Raw genomic sequence first — 26,480 nt, 5'->3', positions numbered from 1 at the left:
GTTTTTTCTTTTTTTTTTTTTTCTAAGCCTCTTAAAGCGGCAGGCTGTGGCGTAAAATACACATTTTTATGTGAGTGACATCTCCTAAAGTGTAATAATATGAAAATGAAGATGATATATTATGAGGCTTGGAATATATCTATACATATAATTCTGTAAGGATTTTATTGGTCAGTTGGAAATGGAAAATACATCAATAAACACAATATTTTTTTCAATGTTGACATATTTGCTTTGTTTTTAACATTTAAAGCAAGTACTATGCATCACGCTGTTTATTACCCTTCAGTGAATAACAAATACTGTTAATGACATTTCTTAATATATCAATTCAGCACTGCAATTGAGCATGCATGTCTCAACGACAGCCAGTGATATGTAGCACATAGAGCTTTTCCATTTTTTTCTCCTTCCTCCACTGTTCCATATGTTCTTGTGCATGAAAAAGATCTTGAAAGTTAAAATGGACAAAGCACACACCAGCAGAAGCTCCTCTCTCTCACATAATACACTGCTTCTGAAACGCCTCGTCGTAAATTCGCCGTGACTTCAAGACATCACATTATGTCACACATTTCTGAAATTTCTGCCTCGCAGCTAGTTTGACATGTAAGAATTGATTTGGCACAGCTGCTCTATTGTTGTTAGCGGTGCTGGATCAGGTGTGTGTAAGCTGACCAATGAGAGGAGGCTGGGTATTCATAAGGGGGGCTTGAAGAGACAGGAGTCAGACAGTATGAGCAAACTGATGTGTTAAAGCAGGTAAACCTTTTCTATTATTAACACCAAATTAAAACAAGGGGAACCTGAAAGTGAGCATAATATATCTCCTTCAGAAATGTGGATGTAGTTTATGTATTTGCCATACAGACTTCACAATGGTGGTTATTATTTTAAATCTAGGACAGGATCTGTTCCATCTTAACTCTGGATTCCTAGCTTAAGAAATTCTTCACTTATGAATAGTGGCAAATGCTTTGGGGTGCCCTGACATCATCCTGTAGGCCAGGTGCACTGGTTCAGTCAGGTTCGCCTTAAATGTGTACACATGAGTCTTTCCGCTGATGGGGCTGATGCTGTAGAAGCTCAGCCTGTGGGTCTTGAAACTCAGTCTGATCTCTAGCCTGCGGGACACTGTGGTCTTCTTCAGCGGCACGCTGTGGCTCTGCTCAAAGGCTGTCAGCAGGTTGTTGAACCACATCAAACACCAGGAGCTCCGGCTGCTCTCCAGAGCGGAGGGCAGCCCGCTGCGTGCTAACTTCCCACTGTAGCACACACCTATGATCCACGGAGAGCCTTCCAGGTCCACCTCCCAGCAATGTTCGCCTTCAAAGAAGCTCTGGGTGCTGAGGACCTGGAAGAAGCTGGTGAACCTTTGAGGGGATGGTGGGTAAGTCTGTTTGGCAGCACTGAAAGTCACAGTCTTCAGATCCTCTGAGAGGATGAGGTTGGGATGGGCTGTCTCTGGGTCAAAGGTCACCTCTGAAGGGTTGAGGGTGTTTCGAAGGGAACGCTGGATATCTCCAATTCGCTCCCGCAACTCTGTGCCCATTTGCTCCAGCTTGGAACAGGCTCGCAGGGGGTTGAGTTTTGATTCAACGTAGTCTTCCTCCTCCTCTACCGGCTTGGCCATTAACTCCTCGATGTGTGGTTGTAGAGTCTGAAGCTCGTCACTAAATTCAGTCTCATCATCTTCGGTCAGGAGGGACTCTGCTCTAAGCATGGCTTGCCTCAGCTGCTTAGTCACCTCAGATGCTCGACCGACCCGACTGGCCACACAGGCCTCACCTGGACCGAGCTCTTCTTCGATCAGCTGCATCACCTGTGCGCTGTAGCTCTGCGACAGATCTCTGATCTGCTCTAACAGCTTGGACGCTTTGTCTCTCAGCTGACCATTAGCGGTGCTCACCTCCAAGTCCCGGTCCTTCTCTTTCCTCAGCACACTCTCTGCCATCTCCAACTTGAGGCTCAACTCTGTGACTTGAGATGCCAGTCTGAATTTAGGCTGATCCATTTCCATCTTGCCTTTCCCTCGTTCTTCTGTGGATGCAGACCCAATCTGAAGGCCTCCCTTTCCCTGACACCCTTCATCGCTCTTGATTGTTGCGTGGTCAACGTCAACAGGGTTTGCAGTGGAGTTGACTTTCACCATGTCTTCAATGCCACTGTACTCTGTCTGGCACTCGGGGCAGCTGTGTTGGTCCAGGCCTTCTCCCATGGTGTGAAGGCAGGCAAAGCAGTAGATGTGACCACAGGGAAGAGACACCGGCTCAGAGAAGAGCCCCAAGCAGATGGGGCAAGTCATTTCCAAAGCCAAAGCTTCCGGATGATCCTTTTTGGAAACAGTTGTGTCAGTCTCGCTCTCAGACATGGTGGCAAATGCTGGAAATACAAAAAAAAAACTTGGTGTAAGACTTAAGAAATGTGCATAGTTCTGTCATACATACATCACATTATCCCGACTGCAGCTGGCCTCATCAACACGGCCCGAGATTCCCACTGACACTGACTCTTATTCCTCTCCCCAGTCACTGCAGGTTACATTAATGTAAAATCTCCATCACACGACTCACTACATTACATTAACGGCATGATTTGTAAGATTCTAGTTGAAAAACATTTCTTAAAATGCTGTTAAGAAATAACAGTTTTGGCGCTGTATAGCTCAGTCGGTAGAGCAGATGTCACATGTTCGGCGGTCCAGACCACCAGATACTTGACTTATTATATATTTTGTACTTGCTCTTTTTATTGTAATGCACCAAAGCGAGGCAAATATCTAGTATATGAAAACCTGCCTGGCAATACATTTGATTCTGATACAAACTTTATTTGAATTTATTTGACTGTGCATAAAGGGTGAACTTTCTATGTAAAGAGTTGATAAATATTACTGTTTAAGGGGCATATGAAGGCAAAATGACTTTAAGTGCGGAGCATCAGGGTCACTATAGAAAAAAATAAATAAAATGACACTGAGACACAAAATAGTATTTGTTTGAATTATTTGCAGAGTAATTTTTTCTTTTTTTTTTTGTGAACACAACTTAAGTGTCCTCAAGAAGAGATAATAGGCCTTAATATTGTCTGGGGGGAGGAGGGGGGAGACTGAGGGAGTTACCAGTCCCAACATGGATGACTCAGCACAGCACAGAGTAATCATATGTATGCAGGTAAAGTTACTTTAAACGCACACAAGCAAGAATAAGGTTTCATCATTGTATTGCCTGCTGTAAATGGGAAACTTTGAGAAAAACTGGCTATGAAAAGTGTAGAACAGGGTCTGGTTACACGAACAGACTCGGTCTTCACCGTTTCTCCGCCTCGTCCGCTGTCAGTCACTCCGTTCAATCGTTCGATAAGTTTCGATTACCAGCGAGCAGGACGTCCATGTGGCCACCTCCCTGTAAGTCTCTTTTCTCTCTGGTCTTTGTTAATAAAACACAATCGCGTTCTAAGTCTCATTCTGCTGCAGGTAGCAACACGTTTCATTTCAATTAATTCGGTTTTACTTCCTTGAAGAAAAATGAGGCAAACATTACCACCCATCACTCAATACGCAGGGCCGCAGCAGGTGAACACGCTGAAATCTTACTCCAACAGCTAAATGGTCTACATTTAGTTGTTTGTGATAAGCTGTAGACAAAAGCTTTAAATAAAACACCTACCTGTGACAACAGTGCTGCCTTGCGTGGAGTCTTCCCTGTTCAGGTGTCAGTCAATAAAACGCAGTGACGCAGAGATCATCGGTCAGATCCTTCTACGCCTTTCATAAACACAACACCAGCTCAGTAATCCTCCCTGAGCAGCAAGTATCAGCCTGACGCTGTGCATGTGTGTGTGTGTGTGTTTCTCAACCTTTACACTCTGCTCCACAGTTTAATGTTGTCAGAAATGGTATACTGGCATAATGTTTTGGTTATAATAATGCTTTTCTTTTATTGCACACAGATACTGAACATAATATTGCAAAAAACAAAACAAAAACTATGCAGTCAACTCAATTTGAAATTTAACTTGTGCAAATTTAAGTACCAAAAAGAATATACACACACACACACACACACACATATATACTGATGACATAAAAAATCCATTATTTCACATTAAAAGAAAGAAAACAGGCAGCATTGTGTTTTAAATTATTTTATATTTCTATACATTAAGTTTAAAAAGTAACAGCAAAATCATCAGCTCCAATGCATCCACACACAGCTGGATGAACAAAGATTTGCCAAAATAATAAATACAAGTGTCATTATATCAGAAAGGCACAGCGCCAAACTACTGTGTACCCCCCTCCCCTCCCCTCCGAGGTCTGTTTACACGACACCATCAGTCTGAGCCACCTATGCAGTCGTGTAGAGTACTAACATTTCTAAACTTGGTAGTGTCGCACCTTAAGGAAGTGTAGATGTGCATGTTGTAGTTTCACAATCATCAGATGCTCAGATTAGCTTCTTATTGCCAAACGTAATGCTACTGTCCCTTCGAACGAGCTCTCACTCTGTGTTTGTCTGCAGGCGTGACCCAGCAGTTATCTCATCCAGAGCTTCAAACACTTAACAGTCAGGTCAGGTGAGTCAAATGAAATTTGAAAACACTTGACAAAAAAACGCAGCCAGTTGTCCTATTTCTTGTTAGGGTGAAAAACAGGCGCTTAAATAAAACAAAGCATTCTGAATACATTCTCAATCTGTGTTTGGAGACTTGGTATGTGTAGCCCCATGACACTTAGGTCCAAATATATTCTCTGGTGTCAACAACATACAGACGCATAAGTTTTGTCATGTAGCTGTAGCTCTGTATGTGTGTGTGTGTGTGTGTGTGTGTGTGTGTGTGTGTGGATCTGTTTGAGCTTCAAGCAGTAAACAGAATAGTTCCAGATCAGTCAGAGAAAACAGGCACATTTGGCATCCAACACAGCTCAACTTCTGCACAAATGTGTTTTTTGGTAAGTGTTCGGAGCTGAAATGTGTTATCATACCGTTACACTGTTTAAATACAGATTTTGGAATGATACGTTAACAAAAAGCTGAAACAGTCCAAAGCATATTTGTCCAGTTGTGTCATGTTACAATACTGTGTAAACAGTCTGTCAGTGTGAGAGAATTGAAATTAAATGACGAATAATGTTTTACCCATTTATGTTTAAAATGTGTATTCCATATGTTTTAATGAAATCATTTGGGCTCCGCCTTTGGAAGACTGGACAGTTGCCCCTCCCCGTTCCAGTTTATTTGGTGTCTCATAAAAACAGGCACGACAGTCGGCAGGACTAATAAAGGCAACATTCTGGCTTACTGGGAAAAATCCTTTGGAAATACACTGGAAAAAGGGAGAGAACCAAGATAAGAGTATATGTGCTTGTGTGTGTGTGTGTGTGTGTGTGTGCGTGTGTGTGTGTGTGTGTGTGTTTTTGGTAAATCTTTGTGGGCGTGTGTGTCTACAGTAGTGCAGCCAGGTCCAGTTCTGGCAGAGGCTCCTTCCAGTAGGAGAAGCTGCTGTAGTCAGGACAGTCAAAAGCAGAGGACGTGCTGCCCTCGACAGACAGCATGGGGAAGAAATGTTCCACCAGCTCACTGAGGTGGCTGTACCTGCAGAACACACACAAAACTGACTCACAAACCAAGTGATAAACATACGCACATGTGAAATATCAGAAGTGAACTAAACCACTTAAACTCATTAAAGTCTGTCGGGTCCAGTCGTTCATGCACACTTACGAGGACTTGTTCCCTTTTGTCTTCTCCTGGATGAGCTCTCCTTTCGGGTTGACGGTGAATAACCGGGTGTCGGGCACCCCGACCTGCTTGTAGGCATATGCATCCTGCAGAATCAAGGGCAGCAAAACAATAGAGTTACACAGACTTGCTTCAGTGTCACTTTAACCTCTGCAGTATTCATGTACCAATAAAAGATTGTTAGGCTGTTGCAGCACTAATCTACAGTCAATCATTAATCCAGTGTTTACTTTATACCCACAAGTCAGCCAGACTGTACTTCTACATTTCTCCTGCCTCATTTCTACCCGCTGGATGTGCATGTTAAATGAATGCCAGGTAAAAAACATTAACAGACACATGGGTGTGGTCTTTTTCTTCTCTGCTCTCTTAGGATTATGTGCAAATCCTGACGTTACAGTCACTGCCAAATATGCAATTTGGAAACATGACTTACACCAGACCCATTATTGAATGCTGTTGCTGTATTAGAAGCCAGGCGGCAGCATTGCTTACATTAGTCCTGTTGCCAAAGGCCGCGTAGAAGGGCCGCCTCTTTGGGTTGAACAGGTCCCTGATGTCACTCAGACAGGCGATTTTAAAAACCTCAGGTTTCTTCTCAATAACCTCTCTGTGCAGGTCAGGACAAACAGTTCATGGTCAAAATGGATATCGGTCTTAGTAGGACACAACCTGTGGAGTGTTACAATAGTAGCATTTGTACCTGTGCAGTGCCGAAAAGAGGCTGCTGGGAGCCAACAGTACGGGGCCTTTAGGGAGGACAGTGCCTTTGTCATTCACCCACTGCAGGTAGTCCTTAGTGATGCCAGCCATACCTATGGCTCGCGCTGAACAATACAGGAACTTGTAGCCATTTCTGCAAAGAGAGAAGCGACCATATTAGCACTTCATAAGCCCCTGAATTCTATGATCAATACTACATTTGTGTTTATTATGTGTTTTATGATATCTCAACATTATTTAGGTTAGGCTTAAAATAAGCCTACAGGGTTTTCTGCCTCCTCCCGCACTGTCTATGATTTTTTTATCCTCATTACTTGTGTGTTTTTGTGCAAAATATATAACTAAACTAAACTAAACATGTTTTCTATCCTGTTTTGAGGGTTTGGTTGGACTAACTTAAAAGGCATTCACAGAATAAAACTACATTTCAATTTTTGTAATTACTAACTTCCAATCCAATTGATTACAAACAATGCAATCGTGAATACCTTTAGAGACTTCAGAATCATTGAGAATATCACATCCAGTATTAAATTCAGTACACAAAAATGATTTCAACAAAAATGAGTTCTTTTTCTCCTTTGCTATATATAGTAAGACTACAGGTGTACTGTGTGTATTTTTACGCTGCAGTTTAGAAGTAAAAAAAAACCTGTCGGATTTTCAAGATGTAATCAAACAGAAAAAAAATGCTTGGACATGTAAATGTAATCCAATTATGCGTCTTTTCAAATGTAATCTGGGCTGTTTTTGGTTACTTATTTGCAATCCTGACTACATGCATTCTGTTACTGCCCAACGCCTTCTGTTTCTCTAGATTTGTGTAACAAAGATTAGGAGTCTTCCTTCAATTAACCAAACAGCTGTTTGACAAGCACGAGGCGCAAATCAGGACACACATCTGGCAGCATAGATTAGACAGTCAACTACAGTGACATCACAATGAAGTCATCAGTGGATACATTTCATCTGCTTTTTACTTGTAATGGTGAGAATAATGCATGTGAAAGTTTAGATTGCCTGCTGATGATATTTTTCAAAAAGGACTCTGACATACTGGTGTATTTTGTGGTAGAGCTTGGCGATGCCTTTGTGTGTCCAGTCTTTTCCAAACTGAGGCAGAATATGACCCAGAGCATCAGACCTGCAGGAGACAGACAGTGAAAACCACTCATGATACAGTCACAATGTGAGTTCACATAATGCCATCTTCACATCCACTCGTCTATTTGACCATCTATACACCATAATGTGCAATGAACTGCAGTTGTTTTTACTTCGTGATGGTGCCGTCTATGTCTGATATTACGACGCGATCATCCCAGTTCCACAGGTAGATGGCCGCCTCACAGCGGCAGGTGCCTTGGTACTGCGTGGTCACACTGAACACCACCTTGTTAGCTCCGTCACGCAAGTTTAATTGCATCTGGTTACGAGAAAGGACAGCGTTAGCTAAAATCACAACAAGGTCAGATAGCAGCAGAGTAAAGTCTGTGATGTTGGTGTATGAGTGTGTGTGTCTCTTACTATCTGCTCAGAGGTCAGGCGCAGTGATTTGCGGTATATCTGGTTTATACACTGGGTGGTGTTGAGGGTCTCTGCTGATAGGCTGGGAGCAAGGATGGCTTTTCGGCCGAGGCCCGCCGCCTCGTCACTGTCTACATCGTCTAACGTGGCTCTGGAGAAACAGCACACATCCAACTTACTTTTTGAATTATGCTTTTCTGTCACGGTCTGTTTTTTTGTTTTTTCTTATAATAATCGTATCAAATTCTTTGCATGAAAATGAGAAAACATTCCACCTGGTGATCTGTATAATTTTTTGGCTATCAGATGTCTTTAATTTTATTAAACGCTGTCTTAGCTACTCATGGCTGAGTGTCATGACTATTGTTTTTAAGAATATTAAATGTGTGTGGACAAAGCTTTGGCACACTCTGGTGGTGCAATGGTAAACTACGTAATGAGAGTTTGAATTGATACAATAAGTACAGTAAACTGTCTGACTTTGAAAAAATAAATAGATAGCGTATATAATAATAATTTCTTCCCATTCTTTCAGTTCAACAGCTGTAATTGGTCTACTTGGACTGTTTTGTGTTTTATCCTTACCGTGTCCTCTGTTGTTCTGTTTGTTCATACAGTATTCTTAGAAATAGAAAAATAAAAATCACTTGACATGATTTAGGCCACCCACAAAATGCTAAATTTGATGTTTTGATGAAACCAATAGAAGCAAACGAGGCAGATGAGATGAAAGATACAATTTCTACGCTCATTTGCTGCTGCTTGCAGCCATATTCACCACTTTCCTTGAATTCTTTTTCATTTATCAAACGAATAAACAACAAAACTTCGGCATATTGACAGCCCTGACTAAAACCACTCTAATGTTTTAAGCAATAGGTCTGAATGTCCTTAAATAAACTCAAACATTAGAAACCAGCAGAACAGCTGTCGATTAGAACACCCAACTGGAAAGCAGATGTGAGGATTTATAAGGTTTATTATCTTGTGTTAGATTATTTGTAAGAAGGGCGCCACCACTTACTTAACTGTGGAAGAAACACTCGCCAGCAGCTCCTCTTGTTCATCCTTTGAGTTCTTCTGCTAAAAAACAAGGTTACATTGTCAGGTATCCAACAGAAATGTCAAGGGGCAGTGCAGGTTTTTATAAAGAGACCACACAGTGACCAGTTGCTTCTGATCTAACCTTTCAATCATTTCACACTCTACCACCTTTATTCCTCTAATGTCTTCCACTGACCGAGCGTTATAACCAAACCTAGCTAACAAAGCCACACCTGGACAACCCTGTCAGGAACAATGGATGGGGTACTGCAGGTGCAAACACGTAACATGTCTTTTTGCGTGGACACACCATCATAACTCTGTGAATAACCATTAACAGGAAATGTACCTGGTTATTGTCCATGTCTCTTCTCCTCCAGGAGAACCACCACCGTCCAGATTTTTTGGGCATCTTGTCCTTCACCAGCCGCTCGACCGTACTCTGAATAACACACACACAAAAAGAAGCCAATGACTTTATTAGTCCAGTCATCATATTCACATATGACATGTAACTAAGCTCTTTTCTGTCTTCACCTAATAACTTGTGAATAAATAAAAGAAACTCTGAGAGAAGCTTTATTAATATTTGGACGTGGACATTAACCGATTAAATAACATTGTTGAGGTCTAGTGTACAAACAGTAAAATACCTTTGGTAGGTTTTTCTGAAACGTTGTCATCGACAAGACCATTGGAGCAGCCACTGCCCAGTTATAATAGCTGTGAAAGAGGGAAATCAGATGATGAACAATCATAGACATGGACTGGTTTGAAATCCATTTACTTTAACAACATCCTCTTAATTAAATACAAAGACAACAGTCAAATTGTACAAGTAAACAAATATCTAATTTCATGTCTTACTTGGAGTTGATGCAGATGACGAGGCTTGGATCCTCAATGATTCCTGGATTGCTGGCAAAGTCCTGGTACGTCACAATGTGCTCCATAAACTTCTCTGGATTAAAGACAGCAACATGACATATGGTGTCACACCACCAGGAGAACCTGAACTCCTGCATGTACCCGTACACACTGCAGACACAGAGCACAGATTCACTCTCACTTACCTTTAGTGATATGGCTGGTGTCCCCCTCTTGTCCACAGAGGGACATGCTGACATCCATGTTGTAGGATGTGGAGTCTGACAGGTACTCAGTACCGCTGTCCATGGCCCCGCTGCCAACTGACTGAGGGGACTGGCTGCCTGAGCAGGAGCCCTGCTCTGCCCCCTGCTGAGACGCTCCCTCTGTCTCACTGCAGGGACAAGAGACACACTTTTATTTGTTATGATTGTGATTGGCATTATTTTATGATATGATAGGAATGTATTTCTTATATACAATGCTTATGTAAGGTTCTTTATGTGTGTTCTTTGCCTTGTTTTATTTATGTTGCATGATGAAATGAGTATATATAATAGAGAACAAGTACTGTATGTATGTATTGATAAAAAGAGACAATTAATACTATTTAAAATTAAGATAACAGCATGCTCATTGGGTTTCTGCTGTTGACACTACAGATTCATCTGTAAGTGTTAAAAACCCACACACATATTTCTGTTGTTTTTAAGGTGGGGGTTGAATATTTTTGGGGAAAAATATCCATTATGTGTCTTTTTACCTCTTGGGGAAGTAGAGTGCTGCCACCTCAGGGTCCAAAGTGGTCAGATCATCCAAGTAAATACCTGTTGGTCCCAGGTGGTGATTACGTTTACCTGAAACAAAACGGTACACAAACCCAAATAAAGAGCACTGACATAAATTGATGACGCAGTTATCTTAATGCAAATTCGAAAATGAGACTTTAAAGGAGACATATTAAACTCTTTTGTCCTTTCCTTCAGTGTTTTATACAGGTTCACTCAGCATGTAAAAGATCTTGAAAGTTCAAAAATTAAAAAGTCTGCACCAACAGGAGCTCCTCTCTCCCACAGAAAACACTGCTACTGAGAACAGAGCGCCTCAGACGCTATGTCCCCTTTAAACACCCTGAGTGTAAGAATGCAAAAAAAGTAACCCAAATGAGAAAGTTTCAGAAACACTTCACCTTTCTTCTTGTCTTGTTGCTCCACTTTGGAGGATGCCTCAGGAGAGTTAGCTAACCCCTCTGCAGCAGTCCAGCTGGAGTCGGCGTCTCTCCCTTCAGCATTCAGTGTGGTTTTGTGGGTCAGTGAGGCTCCTGCTGACCCCTCAGGTCCACCCTCCTCCTCCACTACCTCAGTGGGATCTATCCCACTGTCGCCCTCACTGACAGGGGCACTGCCAGTGGCACCCTGCTCACTTCTCTCTGATAAGGCACTCTGCTGTTGTGGGTCTGATAAGTCTGTACTACCTGAACTTGTTGCTGTGACTGTGCAGTCTTTGCTCTCTTTGATGAGAAGTATTTGTGAGTTCTTTGGTTCTGTCACGGTGACGACTCTATTTTTGCTTCCATTGACAATTATGTCTGTCACGGTGTTAATATGCTCAGCAGTCCTTGTGGTTTCTTGGCTACCAAGAGAATCAGTGCTATCGATTGGATTAGCTGAATGAGAAGAAGAGTTCTCCTCTTCCCCTAATCTGCATTCAAGTGTCTGTGTGTCTACAACAGTTTTCATTGGTGGTGCACGTGACTCTGAGAGGTCACTGGGGGTGGAATGGGAAATATGAGAGTTTTTCTCCATGGACAAAGGCGTGGTTTGCATAGCAAGGCTACTGAGATCAAGGGACTGAGTCCTGGGTTGTGGCCTGACCACCGTTACACTGCCTGCTCTGCTGCAGCTGATCACAGGCTCATAGCTCATGTCGAAGGAGTCCTGTCTCTCAATGGTGCGAAAATGAGAACTGCTGGAGGGGGGAATGCGCTGCAGCTCCACTGGTGTCCTCTCAGATTGACACAGCTGTGAGGAGGAGGTATGAGAGGATAGTTTGAGACAGTGTGTCAACAGGACAATCTCAAATATACAGCACGAGCAGGAAAGGAAAGCACATCTGCATCTGCATCTGCGTTTGTATGTTTGTGCTGCCGTACCATTGGAAAACCTCCCCAGTTCCACTCCATCTGAGGCCCAGACGACTCTTGGGTTTTAACCAGAAGCTCAGAATCACTCTTAGGAGAGGATGGCCGGCTGAGGAACACACTGCTAAATAAAGATAAAGATGGATTCATGTAAGGACAGGAGTCACTTAATAAATCGGAATAAATGACTTCAATGTCAGCTGGCAGTGCCTCAGTGAGGTTGCTCAGTACAAACACATTTATAATTTATATATATTTATCGTAAAGATTCCTTACTTTTCAGAGGGTGACTGCTCTCCATCTGAGTGTGGATGTGTGTCTCTGGTCTGCGTGGCGCCCTGCTCCTCATTTGGCTCCTCAGACATCGAGTAGTACACTGATTTACTTTAAAAACATGCAAGAAGACATTTTTTCACTACTATGTTAACTCTGAAGGTGTGAACACTGAACCACTGAACAAACGATACGAGGGTTGCACATATTGACAAACCAACTGAAATCAACACCACGTTATGTAGCTCTAAGCAGTTTTCAGCTGATAACGGTTTTGCTCAGGCGGCAGCTGTCCTTCGTTGTGAAATGAATGGTAACCATCTCACTGAAATAAAGTGGCACATTCACCAAACTGTGCTAAAATGAATTACAAATTATTCTGGTTAAGAGGGTCTTAGATTGTTCGTTCACATAAAAAAGAAAAATCGAAAAGTATTCTCTGTTCAAATCACTGACCTGAGTTGCAGCGGTGTGATGGGCTGCTCCTTAATAGGGCTCTCCTGGCCGGCCTGATCACTTTCTCTCTCCCACTCCTTCTCTCGTTCTCTCTCGTCTGATGACGAGCTGGCCTCTTCTCTCAGGTGAGTGTCAGAACGTATGCGCTTGCGACGGCGTTTCTTTCTGCGAGTGCCAGACCCAGCGACGAGAGATCCCTCAGCGGTCTCCTCGATCTCCTCAGGGCCCTCAAGAGGAATCGGGGAGGTGCAGAGATGAGCAGGGACCTCGGACTGTTGGGCGAAAGAAGAAAAAGTTTGGAATGATGGATTACAGACAATATCAGGAAGCCTATGGGCAACAAATGTTGGTCTTCTTACCTCCATGTTTTCATTTTCCTCCACAAAAAAAGCTTCTCCATTGTCACCCAGCTTCATGTGCAGGTCAACGCACTCCCCATTTATCTCAATGTCCACCTAAAATCACAGTGAAGCACATTTGTGTCAAAGAATTGCGAGAAAGTAGAGAGAGAAAACTGAGTAGATTTGAAGTTCAAGCGAAAACACTCACAATTTTCTCCTTGGAGCGTAGCACACCCAGCTTGCCGAAACGGACGTGAAAGGGGGAACACTGGAACGATCCATCAGGCTGTCGCACCACAATGACGTCGATCCCTCCGGTGAGTGTGGCGGGGTTCAGGCCACGGTACAGCTCCTTCACAGTCACAAACACCGTCTCCGCCAACTGGCCAACAATATTCATGGTTTGGGACTGCGGACAACAAAACAAGAAGTGAGAACAGAAAGTGTCTGCAGTCGCTGTTTTCTGCTGTCGGTGGCTTCATCCTTCGTCCTTTTACTTCCACAATGTAAGCAGCAATCAATAATGTCGTCTATTTATCGTAAATATAAAAGACGCTTTTACAGAATTACAGCTTCTCATTATAATGGCCATCCAATTAACCAAACTAAAAGGCAGAAGGCAACAAAGAGAAGAAATTATACATTTACTACATCATGTTAAAAGCTTAATGAAGCACATTTTGCTTCATCTGCCTGTCAGCAGAGCGCCTACATTATAAAACCCAATGTATTGCAAAAGATTAACATATCTTGAATCTAAGGCAGAGGAAAATCAAACATTATGTGGAAGGTATTTCTATTGTTTTGACAAAACCACATTGACCTTTAGAATCAGATCTTGATCACGTTAATAGCCAATTGAGACCAGAGATACCACAAACTCTTGTTCATTTTTAATAGTCAGTTCATTAAAAGTGAGGTTGTAAAACAAAGGGTCAATAAAATGATTTCAATTTTTGTGTGTCCTTCTTTCCTCAGCAGCTCAGAACATGTCCAACAACAACAGCATTAGGAAGTCAAGAAGTCAAACTTTGCCAAAGGCCACTGTAAACATCACATTTGGCCTAGTTTGAACCTGCATAAACAATACAAGACGGTCTCATGGAGTTTGAAGATGTGTATGTTATCTGTCTTCCTTGTGTAGTATCTAGACAGCACTTCTTTCAAGAAATACTATCACAGCATATCACCTAGTCACACAACTTTAATTCAGATGAAGAAAAGAAATGTTCATTCTGCAAATAACTGAAGGCCAGGCCAGGGCAGGTGACTTTCATTGTAGTTCATGTGAATTTCCAGTTTTTTGGTTAAAAAAAGAGCCAGTTAAACCACATAAAGATAGAGAAATCAATACGACAGCTCAGCAATGTTTTGTTTTTGCTGACACAACTTTGTAACCAAACGGGTCACAAAGAAAAACGATGTATCGTGATCATTCACATTGAGCCTACGAACTTCCATTATGATGGAAACAACACAGCCAATAAACCAATTTACATTCCTGGGGAAAAATTCCACAAAACATGCAAGTTACACTTAGACAGGATCTGAAAACACAAGACTGACTGACTACACATCTCTACAATGAATCTATACCATCATCTGTCCATAGTCCACATTACCGGTGTCGTGTCTTACCCACATTGAAGGATGCAGATGTCCCCTCCCAACCAGGCTGCTCTCCCTTGACCTCCCCTCCGCCATAGAACACGACTATAAAGGCTTTTTGTCCACCACAGGAACTCAGGAACAGTCTCAAGAAAACTTTACCTCCATGTCCACCAGAGGACCATGTAAATTCCATTCCCCAGGATTCTCAGCTGCCGAAGAAAACTCAACCCTCCCCCCGTGTCTGTAGATGTAAGGCTACATGTTTTTGGCCTTGATGAGTGAATTGTAACTACAAATGCAGTCGATTATAAACTGCTAACCTAAATAAGACTCTCCACTTGATCAGCGGTCATCAGAGATGACTGCGCTAGAGTCCTCTCTGGTCTGAGCTAGCACACAAAATATAGCAATTCATGAGAGAGTCCCAGTATATTCAGTCACACACCGATGCTTCCTCTATCTCACACCATTTCACAAGCACACACTCCTGTCACACTGAATTCATACTTCCCCACTTGCACTGCACATGACAGCCAGACCAGCAGTTTCTGAAAGGCTTGGGCAGGCTATTCAAACACGTTTGGCATGAAAACGCACGCACACAAACTGTGAGCTTTTCTGGGCTTGACCACAGCTCTCTGGGCCATCAGAGATGAGGGGGACTCTCCAGTGGCCATGCTCTACCAACACTGCAAAATCCCTCATAAGTTGGGCCAACTTGGGAGGAACTCAAGCAAATAAGTTGAACATTTTGATGGATTTTACAGTCTGTGCGGCTTTTGGATGAGGACTCGACATAAAGGTAGGCCCTAAATTTCAAAACAGAGGAGCAATGATGTAGATGATCAGGCATGTTGTGCAGTAAAAACAAACAATCAAATGTCCACTCTGACCTATCATGTGACTGATCCAACAGCCTAAAATAAAATATGAGAGTGTAGCTTGTGGCCCTCTGATGTGAATCACCTCTTTCTGGGTCCCAGTCAGGCTTCTGTATCTGTGTGTGATTTAGAATGATACTTTACTGAAACTGACAGGTCAGCTTTATTTAAAAAGCGGAGAGGACAAAAGCACCCAGTAGACAATGGTTGGGTGATTACAAAATGTAGGGCAGGAGAAGAATGACAGAGGTGAAAGATGGGGGCGCTAATGACTGTTTCATAAACAGGGCTAAACATTTTAATGGTCATACCGGTGCACTTCATATTCAGCTGGTAACATAATAATAGGTAAACAACAAAAAACAAAGCAAATTCACAAATCCTTTCACAAGTCTTACACATACAGTATCAAAGGGAAAACATTATAGTCTTAAAACTAGGTTTAAACCTTTTGAGTTTGTCAAGCAAACTCATCATCATTTGTCAAACATCATCATTTTGTAATTTCTTTTAAGCAACTGAGGCTACTGTGATTTGCTGTCAAACGTGCTGTGCCTTAAATGAAGACAAACATCTGCACCCGTTTTCCTGTTTTACAATCATTTATATAATGTTAAGAACCCCAGTTAAAATGCTGGCTATGGTTGGGTGCACCAGTGTAAAGAGTTAATCTGGAGACCTGAAAAGGATCATATGTTTCCATCTGTTGCAGCACATTGTTTCTAAAGGATTAAACATATTCCTACTCTTATCCCTCATGGGTAAACTGGCCACATTCGTCACCCAGCATTCGGTCCTCGAATTCGAAGAATTCAAACTGATGACGCTGACATCAGGGCTGCAACTAACAATTGTTTTCATAGATTTTTTTTATTTTTTATTAATCAATTAATATTTTGGTCTAGGAAATACTGAAAAAAATCCAATCACAAGTGACAACAATCTAAGACTTAAAAATGTTTGAAATTACACAAATTTCCTAAGAAGTTCTGAATGGTGAATTGGCAAATCTCTTCACACTTTTGTTGATTATACCTTAATCTTTTATCAAAATGGCTTCTGATAAACTGACTGTCTCAACGTCATTTCACACCATTTAGTGAGTCATTCATTCACACACAGGATTGAAAATTAACCTTTGGTCCACCAGTCAGTGACCATTTGCATATTGTACAAGCATTTGGTTGGTGGATGGTCCCCACGCTTTCCCAATGTGAAGAAGAGCCTGCCAAGTATGAGGAAAGAGCAGTCCAGACTTTTACTGAATATTGTGTCAGAGCAGAGTCACACACACACATACACATACATACATACATACATACATACATACATACACATAGGGGTCACTAATTACATCTCTGTTATATCAGATCTTTCTGATTATGAAATCTCTGTCTTCATCACTGATTCAGACAGGACAAAGTCTGTCCCCCAGGGTACTGGGAATTTGGTGAAGGGGAAGAGTAACAATTTCCCACGGGATTTTTAAAAATATATATATATAAAGTAAAATAGATTTTAAATACATTTGTATTCAATAGAAGTGACCCGTGTGTTGCCACATGTCTAACACATACAACCAGAGATTAGTCACACAGTCAGACAACTTCCGCAAAGGTGTCATCGTATGGCGCAATCCAGTGCTGGTCAGTGAAACTCACTACAACTCAAACACTAGCAAGAAAAAAAAGCTCCTCTGCTCTAATGTTAACCTCACTTACACGCTTTAAAACGCTTTAAAATTAGACACACGCCGTCTTTATGAAGCAGCTTGTGGCTCCATGTTCACCGTTCAGAACTTCGTTAAGAATTCGCTTTGTTTAACAGCAAATTAAGCGCTCAAACATCTCTACGACTTGTCTCAGTAAATGCGATGCTCAAGTGACAGCGAGTCTAAAGTATTCCTATAAATTGACACAACTCTGCCAGTCGTGGCTGTTTAACATCTTCTACGACTGTTGAAGAAGTTACAGTCGGTGTATTCCGCCTGTGTTGATGCTGAGAGAGAGGAGACAGCAGCTTACCTTTCGTGAGCCTTTTCAGATTAAGAAAACAACTGCCATCCTGGATGCTTCCTAGTACACTGCGCCTGCGCAAAACATGAGACAATCCCTTCGACAGCCAATGAGCGACCTGGAAAACAAAAAACGACCCGCCCCTTGGGTAATTAAGTAAACAAAGCGTTCAGTCAAGCAGTAATCCTTTGGTTTTTTCATTTTTGTTACATCATCATATTCATAAAAGCCGGTCATAATAATATTTTACAAATAACAAGCTCTGTTAAAATTTCATTAGATATTGCGGCTAACTGGCAAACATTGATTTAGGATGTTTGACTGGCACTTCTTCAATGGACAGAGCCTCTTGTCATATCATATTAATCATATAGACAAAGCAGTTTCTATATATGATCTTTTATTATCTTAGTCAGTTATGTAATTGTTTACTTCTAAATCAACAATATGTGTCAATCAATTAAAATATTGTTTAAAAAACAAAAACAAAGCAGTAATGAAACCCTGGAAACAGACATGTAAAGTTTAATACAACGTCTCATTTGCAAAGCAACAAAACATGTACAAAAGCCAAACAAAACAAAACAGCCTAAAAAGCTACCCCTTATTCATCCTCCATTTGCTGGGTGACGAACTCTATTTTTTAAAGGGGCACTATGTGGTTTTGGAGTAGAAATTCAAATGCAGGATTTCAATAGGCCTATTTACAATATTAATGAGGTAATAATACACACTTAAAAATATCCATAGTTTCCATAACTGAATAAACAAGCTGTTCTCAGCAGAAAATAAGGCCCCTAGAAACTGTTATCTGCTCGACAAGTGGCAGGGTCCACCAAATAGAAACAAAGTAAAACAGTATGAAATCATGTTGTCCTTTAAGGTCAGTTTAAGGTCAAAGAGGTAACATATTTACAGCAGGCACAGACAAGAGTGCTTGACTATATTCAGTGTCCAGCTGTAAACCTTTGTATTTACTAAATCCACAGGTGTCAACCACCAAAATTGTCTTTAACCTAATCTAGTGGAAGAGTATGGTGGTGTTCAGGAACTCCTGAGGCAATAGTGATAAAGTAGACAGATGGAGACACAATATGGGTCAATGGAAAATGCATGGTGTAAAGCTGTCTATATATAAACATCTGTCCCATGAACAGGATTCATACTCAGGTGTTGCTGCATTCACCAATCCACTGGAGGTCATGTTGTTAGATGAGTTTGATCCTGGATGTCAATTACTCACATTAAAATATATTCTTGGAGTTTGCAAGAAAAGTACTTTTCAGGAAATATACAGGACAGACAGCAAGAGATAACTGCGAACAGGCCAGTTCGTTTTTTCTAGGACATGAGGAAGTTTCTGCATGCGCTCATGTTGAACTGATAAGAATATTTGCTAACCCATCATACGTGTGCCTTACAACAGCCAGTCCAAACTATTTCACAGCCGTCCCACATCATTTTTCCCCTCATTATCGTTCAGAGGAGTTTTCAGTATATCAGAAACGATGACCAGTGTGGCCCAGCAGAGGGCATCACTACACCTGCACTGAGCTTCAGTAAACAGTAAACTCCTCCTTTCTCTGCCTGGACTCTTCCATTCTTGCTCTCCATCTACTTTTCCCTAATGTATTCTCTACAAAAGACCAATATTCTATGGTCACAACTGAACAAATAAAAACAGACGATGTGCTTTTTTTAAAAAAAAATTTTTTAATATAAAATCCATCTAAATATCAGATATTCCCAGTACATCTATCAAGAATAACAGAGAGAGGACAGATGCCTTCAGGCATGTAGAAAACTATAATCTGTTGATTTTACAATCAAATAAAGACATGCTGACACATTTCATGTAGCCTATTATACCCGTAACACTTCATAATAACATTGATAAATGGTAAACTTTTAGTTAATTAAACAGTAAAATCCCTGGCAACAAACAATTAAATAACGTTCTATAAACCATTTATTAAGTAATCGTTTATTGTACAGTTGCAAATAATGTTTAAAACTAATTACTGTCAAGTTGTTATTAAAAGTGCAAAAAGTACAAGTACAAACATCCAATGAACTATACATTTAGTCTTCATAAATGACAGCTGTTGTAAAATGTTATTTCCAACCTTAAAGACACAACACAGACAATACATTGCCAGAATAAGGAGATGAGGCTTTTACACATTAAGTCACAACAATAAATTGCACATAACATGTATTGAACACACGCCATTATGTAAAAAAACAAACAAAAAAAAAACCACCATGAAACCACTGCACAGCGTCAAGCTGCTTTGTTTATAAGTTTAATAGGGGTAGACACAGATGAATTTCAAGAAAGGCAGAAAGGCATAAAGCAGCAGCAGCAGCAGCATAAGTCTGGGTCGCCAGCAGGGCAGCGGCACCGGAAGCGTCAAACTCCAAGTGACAAAATTAACAACAAACAACTTTTTAAGGGCAAACATCTGTTCAATATGCCAGAGCACATTGTTGAATACAACGCTGAATACATTGTCAAGTAGGTTTTCCTCAGGGCTCCTTCAATAAAGCATGATGACAAAAAGTGTGAGCAACCACTAAACAGATGTTACCCCCATGACATAATTCAAGGTGTTCCCTGTACGTTCAAAGCCCCGGTGGTGACCGGCCAAGCTGCCTATTTAAGGAAGCCCATAGTCTTAAAACAGAAACACAGGCCTTCAAAAACTGCTCTGCATCTGCTCACAGCTCTCCCCCCATGTCTCCACACTCCACCATGCGGAGCCACTTCTAAATGTTTAGGGCCCTTTTCTCTAAATAAGGCAGCCTTATCGTAGTTCCTGTCATTTCTGCCTTTTTCCCAAACATCCCGAGCGGCGTCTGTGGCAGTAGCAGGCTGCAGCCTGTGCATTCTTTTGCCTTGTATGGAGAAATGGCCTGGCCTGGGATGTCTTTGTACGGGACATGGCCGCCTCTCCATTGGCCCCTGCAGAAAGGGGAGGGGCCCACTGGGAGTCTGATTCTTTAAACAAACTTTCCAGTGGGACTGCCTGCTTCCCTTTCGCACTGCTGTGTCGGACCCAGACTAAAAGGAGTTTGAGGGACTTCTGAATATTTTCTCCCTGAAGCCAAGGTGAGAAAGAAAGCTGTTTTTTTGCGCAAAGAGTACAAAAAAGATGTGTTCTGACAGTACTTGAAGTGTAAATTCTCTTGAGTTCAGTGGCACAATGCTGAACTGTCAGTGCTGAGAGTGAGGAGGAGGATAGAATTACATAGAGCCACTGAAGTGGATCTTTGATTAGAGATCAGCTACAGCAGAGCGTTTTCATCCATTGATCCCGGTGACGAGAGACCTGAGGAGGACGCACACCTTTACCTGTGTGTGTGTGTGTGTGTGTTTCTGCATACTGTATGTGTGTAGGTGTGTTTACTTCCATCTCACCACTATGGTACATTAGACACAGGAATTTCTGAATGCAGCTGACCCATTTAGACCTCACAGACACACACACACACTCACACACACACACACACACACACACACATACTCTTGAACACATGCAGACATACACACCACTGGTGTCTTTTTATAGGTGATGAGAGCTTAACTTCCACTCCGCTCTCTGTTTGTGTTTGGAATTCCTGACTGTTTCACTTGAGTAGCGCGGTGACCTACACGACCTGGAGTTAGGGCGAGGGGATGACAGCCTCACTGTTTGGTGATATCAAGGCTCGAGTGTGTGTGTGTGTGTGTGTGTGTGTGTGTGTGTGTGTGTGTGTGTGTGTGTTCCCACTGGACGACAGGGAACAGAGGAGCTTTGTCATCTCAGTGGATAAAAGGGTGCACGGAGGAGCTGTGGCGGACAGAGAACAAATACAATTAGTCAGTACGAGCCAAGCTGAGGCACGTCAGACCAAAAGCTGACGTCTCTGCAGTCAGAAATAGTTGCTCTCTTGCCTCTTTGTGAATCATTGTTGATTCACTCTGTGCAGAATGTAGAACATTTGGAGCTGTTGCTGCAGCACCGGAGTCATATTTCCTATTCCTGCATCTTGAAAACGTACAGTGCAAAATAATGACACCAGTCAGACAGTCTAGCTTATTGATTGCTTCAGCAGGAGACAGTACCCTACTGTATGGAGCCGAACAGGAATGCACAATAGAGATAACTGCAATCAAGGGCCTAAGACTGGGCTGTTAAAACTGCAGCCACTTCATTTGAACCCTGACAAAAAATCTCTTACAGTCTAAACTGCTGCCAGTGTCTGCACAATGGAAATGTGGTGCATTGTGGGAAGCCTTCACCATCCAGGCGGGCGAGAGAGAGAGAGAGAGAGAAAGAAGCCCTGATCAGATCGAGGAATTCCTCTCTTCCTGAAACCTTGAACTGGAGCTAGACGCCCGGTTTTTGTTTCCAGCTTCCTCAGCCACCGCGACATGGAGAATGGAAGGGCTGCGGGCCAGCAACACACACCTTCCAGATTTCTTTCACTTCTCTGGCGCGTGAGTGGACGGATGCAGCCAAACAGTAGTCAAACCGAAGGAAAGACAGATCCAACATGTGTGTGCAGTAAAAGGAAAGGAAGGAGTGGAACCACCGCTGGTGCTGAGAACAAGTTAGCTACTGCTCGGTTTGGCTCCGAACTTCTTCCTGTAACCTCTGCACTGAGGAGAAGCCAGACATACAGATCCATTTTGGGCTACAGTGTCTTCATGTAAACGTTACAGCGCACAGTCAAGCTATTCATATTGATTATAAACGCAGACAGACATAACCGAACAGGTTGGCTGTCATACTAATAATTTGCATTGACAATAAAATCTATAACTGTGCCTCAGTGGTACAGCAGCATTCGTTTGTATAGAGATCAGCAGAGGAATAAAACTCTATAAAGTCAAACAGAGGAAGATTTGAGATAAAGAGATAGGCAAAGCTGCTCTGCCTCGCCTTCATTAGCTTTACTGTGAAGCCTGTGGGAGTCAGACAGGCACAGAGACACATGACAGACAGCGTCACACAGATGGCGCACTTGGAAAATATATGACAGCTGAAAATCTATTTAGAAGTGTTGGACTACACTTCTGCGAAGCCATAACACATGGATGCAGATGTGTGTCTTGCTGCCAAAATGCAGATCTGTATTCAAATTTTCACGGTAAACAGGAAAATCTCTTTTTGAATACGCTCTCTTTTTAGTGCCATTTCTGACTTTCAGAGACACATTGCAGTGTGTTTGAATGTGTAGTAAATATGTGAGTTTGTTTTTATTCCAGTACAGACATGGTTGTGGTAACTTTGGTCCTTTGCTGATTGAAGTTGTTAGGTATCAGATTAATAGTCTTATTCACCTGACCACCCAGGTAATCAACATTCCTAAAGGTCCAGTGTGTAGGATTTATCTTGTCGGCAGATATAGCAATTAAAAGTGTTTTCATTGGCTTATGAATCACCTGAAACTAACAATCATTGTATTTGTTACCTCAAAATGAGCCTTTTGTATTGACAGAGGTAGCCTCTAATTCAGGAGTCCATCATGTTGTATGGCATGTCTCTACAGTAGCCCAGATGGGACAAACCAATCTCGAGAGGGGTTTTAGTGTTTTTTGCAGCCACTGTAGTTTCTCCTGCATGCTTGGAAGGCTAATATGATGCGAGGGTTATTCAGCTGGATGATGGATGCCATTAATTCCCACACACTTGGCCTTTAATTTTTAATCAATATAAAATCATGTATACTGACTTTTGTCCTTAATAAAGTCTATATTTATTTGAGGAAATTTCAGTCGCCATAGACTTTAATTGCTTACAATCTGGCAGTGAAGGTTAGAATGGCGAGATTGTGACCTGATGAATGAATCTGGGTGGGGAAAGTGAAAGGCAGCGCTTGCCCTTCCATCCCCACCACCACTGTGGTGCCCTTGAGCAAGGCCCATCAACCCGAGCTGCTCCAGTGAAGCTGCTCAGTGGCCGGAAGACCAGACTGTAGGTGTACTGAGCAGCTTCCAGGTGTGAATGTGATTCGCGAAAAGGAGAGCACTGTCGCAGTGAAACTCGTCTGTATGAATGAAGGCTGCAAAAATAATTGAGAGGAAGTGACTCGCCTGGACACGATTAACACTGTACTACCATCTCACGTTACAGCTCTCCAGCGTACGACTAAACACAGTAGCCTGCATTGGAGGATGAGTCATAACTTTCCCCGGAATTGTGGTACAGCTGACAAAGCTCACCCGCCTGGGTGTTCTTATCATGTTGGTTAGTGCCACCTACAGTAATCACATCACCTCAGCACCACTCAGGGCGTGATGTCACATGTCATACGTGACTCACCAGCCATGCTTACCTGCTCCTGCCCGCTGGGTATAACACAATCTCAGAGCACCAGAGCAGACCTGAACATGAGTGACGGGTCTAATTGTGGAAGGACCTGAAGTTAGCTGCAGCTCGCACAGTGGAGACATGTCATTTTCACACCCATCACTGTAGCCGACATTCAGGAGGAGTGTGATTCTCTCTCCCTAGAGAGAGAGAGAGAGAGAGAGACAGAGAGAGAGAGAGAAGGGAAAATATTCAGCTGCTTGGGGGCAAACAAAGACAGATATGAAAGAGCTACATGGATGCTGAGCTCCAGTTTCAACACTGAAATGTAAAATAAAATCCAAGCCATCTTTTCAGGCAGAAATCTGTATTCATCAAAAGCATCTCTGTGATCCCTGATGGCGCAGCTTCATTACAATCTAATCCGTGGCTCATGTCTTTTGAATATGCACAGGTCCACGTCCAGCCGCCACCATGTCGAGCAAGCGTGCCAAGGGAAAGACCACCAAGAAGCGCCCCCAGAGGGCCACCTCCAACGTCTTCGCCATGTTCGACCAGTCTCAGATCCAGGAGTTCAAAGAGGCGTTCAACATGATCGACCAGAACAGAGATGGCTTCATCGACAAGGAGGATCTGCACGACATGCTGGCCTCTCTGGGTACGCAACCGTCGTCTCGATCCACTTTGTTTCTATGGCGACAGTGGAGTAGAGTAGAGCTTGACACTGCTTTTGAAAGAACACCCCACCTATTCTCCACCTGAGGTTTAGATTGTGTAGCTCTGCCAAGAGAGAGATAATTCAGCTTGAAATGAAACACGTGACAGAGAGGTTTCCTGATAAGCAAGTAGTGGGGTGTTTAAATGTGGTCACAGAGTGCTGCATTATGGGAAATGTAGGATCAAAGTGTTGTTGGAGCTGAGAGTGAGGATAACTTAGCCTCTGCTGATTCAGTTTGGACTTTTCTTTTTTAACCCTTCAATTCCAAATGTTGGAAAAGACAACACTTTCGCTGTATCATAACACGAAGACCGCAGAAGATATATAATCCCATTTCACCATAATGATGTAAGATGGATATATTACCCAGCCTTAGTAATGGTGATGTCCTTCCCTCAGGTAAGAACCCCTCTGATGAGTACTTGGAGGGGATGATGGCCGAGGCACCAGGGCCCATCAACTTCACCATGTTCCTCACCATGTTTGGAGAGAGGCTCAACGGAACAGACCCCGAGGACGTCATCCGCAACGCCTTCGCCTGCTTTGATGAGGAGGGATCTGGTGAGTCCGGCGTGAACTAAATGGCGCCAGCGCAAATCGCTGTGTGTTTGGAACTTTGTCTCACACGCTGTCTGTGTCCAAGGTGTGATCCACGAGGACCACCTGAGAGAGCTGCTGACCACCATGGGCGACCGCTTCACAGATGAGGAGGTGGACGAGCTGTTCCGCGAGGCACCCATCGACAAGAAGGGCAACTTCAACTACGCAGAGTTCACCCGCATTCTCAAACACGGCGCCAAAGACAAGGACGATGAGTAGAGGGAGGAAGCGACCGCCCAAACACATACCGCGCCACAAATCAGTCCCTTGTTCCTACCTTTAGGGGCCTTGAAAGAAATTGAATGAGAATAGTATGCAGCAATGTATTTTTCTTTTTATATATATATATATATATATATATATATATATATATATATATATATATATATATATATATATATATATATATATATATATATACACACATATATATATATACACACATATATATATATATATATATATATATATACATATATATAAAGGCTGTAAGTGTACCTTTATATTGTTCTACACGTGAAAGGTGGGAGCTTGGGATTCATTTGGAATCGGCAGAAATACTTTACCTGCATTATTAGGTCTTGTATCATCGTTGAGGGTCACCATGAAGTGAGGTGTATTTGCTTCTCGTAGCTACTGCTGCCGTCCAGCCGCAGCTCATTGCAGGGAACCTGGCTGGACTTTTGTTGAGATGCATCAAATGTCATGTATGTGTGCGCGTGGTTTTTCTTTTCTTTTTTTTTTTTTATGGACTGCCGCGTTCAGTGCTTCATCACAGTACCAGCAATGTTTACCTCCTCCTGCCAATTAGCCATCACACCCGCACAGGCACTGCGATGAAACTCCTCGTCTTTAAAATGCATCTCCCTGTATGTCGGATAAAGGAAGAAAAAAAAAATTCATTCTGGTTGTTTTTATTAAAAGTGACGAGTCCTTCCTCTCGATGAAACGGTTACTAGAGCTTTTAGTCTGAGGTTGTGTGTATTTGTTGAAGGATCAGGTATGTTTGTGTTGTGGAAGGATTTGAGTCTTGAAATCGCTCAGGCAAATAAAGTTTATTCATGCCTTTGAACTCGTCTACGTTTTCTTTCTCCTACTTTACATACTTATATCTTACTTCAGTCAGCATCATTAGTTTGTGAATTCAACGATGCATATACTCTTTGTCCTACCCTGTACTCAACACTACCTGCACACTGCACTAACTTATGTTTAAGTTCTAGGCACATGTCTCAGGCCTC

General features: G+C 42.3%; 3 protein-coding genes across 10 annotated transcripts; 1 reads left to right on the top strand and 2 right to left on the bottom strand.

Annotated features, from left to right (window-relative positions):
- Nucleotides 1-142: 142 nt before the first annotated feature.
- trim107 (tripartite motif containing 107) lies at nucleotides 143-3,839 on the bottom strand. Its single transcript, XM_037101135.1, has 2 exons — nucleotides 3,669-3,839; nucleotides 143-2,382 (listed from the first exon to the last, which is right to left on the bottom strand). Exon 2 carries the CDS (start codon nucleotides 2,369-2,371, stop codon nucleotides 953-955), a length of 1,419 nt encoding a protein of 472 aa, XP_036957030.1. The 5' UTR covers nucleotides 2,372-2,382; nucleotides 3,669-3,839; the 3' UTR covers nucleotides 143-952.
- Nucleotides 3,840-4,130: 291 nt separating this feature from the next.
- LOC119020925 (phosphatidate phosphatase LPIN2-like) lies at nucleotides 4,131-17,724 on the bottom strand. 7 transcript variants are annotated; one of them, XM_037100723.1, is made up of 21 exons: nucleotides 17,632-17,724; nucleotides 13,324-13,524; nucleotides 13,134-13,229; nucleotides 12,775-13,046; nucleotides 12,322-12,429; nucleotides 12,058-12,169; nucleotides 11,095-11,926; nucleotides 10,669-10,762; nucleotides 10,112-10,299; nucleotides 9,906-9,999; nucleotides 9,692-9,761; nucleotides 9,388-9,480; nucleotides 9,019-9,077; nucleotides 8,580-8,615; nucleotides 7,995-8,145; nucleotides 7,745-7,893; nucleotides 7,525-7,611; nucleotides 6,448-6,600; nucleotides 6,240-6,354; nucleotides 5,727-5,830; nucleotides 4,131-5,597 (listed from the first exon to the last, which is right to left on the bottom strand). In XM_037100723.1, the coding sequence occupies exons 2-21, from the start codon at nucleotides 13,513-13,515 to the stop codon at nucleotides 5,447-5,449; spliced, it is 3,156 nt and encodes a 1,051-aa protein (XP_036956618.1). In that variant the 5' UTR covers nucleotides 13,516-13,524; nucleotides 17,632-17,724; the 3' UTR covers nucleotides 4,131-5,446. The 7 variants fall into 7 exon arrangements, with proteins under 7 accessions (XP_036956618.1, XP_036956615.1, XP_036956614.1 ...); XM_037100720.1 differs by lacking the exon at nucleotides 17,632-17,724 and adding an exon at nucleotides 14,754-15,045 and having other exon boundaries at nucleotides 12,058-12,166; XM_037100719.1 differs by lacking the exon at nucleotides 17,632-17,724 and adding an exon at nucleotides 14,754-15,039 and having other exon boundaries at nucleotides 9,019-9,074.
- myl9b (myosin, light chain 9b, regulatory) lies at nucleotides 15,389-25,578 on the top strand. Of its 2 annotated transcripts, none has more exons than XM_037100726.1 (4): nucleotides 15,389-15,528; nucleotides 24,376-24,579; nucleotides 25,039-25,200; nucleotides 25,283-25,578. In XM_037100726.1, the coding sequence occupies exons 1-4, from the start codon at nucleotides 15,510-15,512 to the stop codon at nucleotides 25,456-25,458; spliced, it is 561 nt and encodes a 186-aa protein (XP_036956621.1). In that variant the 5' UTR covers nucleotides 15,389-15,509; the 3' UTR covers nucleotides 25,459-25,578. The 2 variants fall into 2 exon arrangements, with proteins under 2 accessions (XP_036956621.1, XP_036956622.1); XM_037100727.1 differs by lacking the exon at nucleotides 15,389-15,528 and adding an exon at nucleotides 20,578-20,734 and having other exon boundaries at nucleotides 25,283-25,458.
- Nucleotides 25,579-26,480: the final 902 nt, after the last annotated feature.

Source organism: Acanthopagrus latus, chromosome 6 (assembly GCF_904848185.1).
Source record: "Acanthopagrus latus isolate v.2019 chromosome 6, fAcaLat1.1, whole genome shotgun sequence".
NCBI classification, from domain to species: Eukaryota; Metazoa; Chordata; class Actinopteri; order Spariformes; family Sparidae; genus Acanthopagrus; species Acanthopagrus latus.
This window is presented reverse-complemented; position numbering and strand designations above follow the sequence as displayed.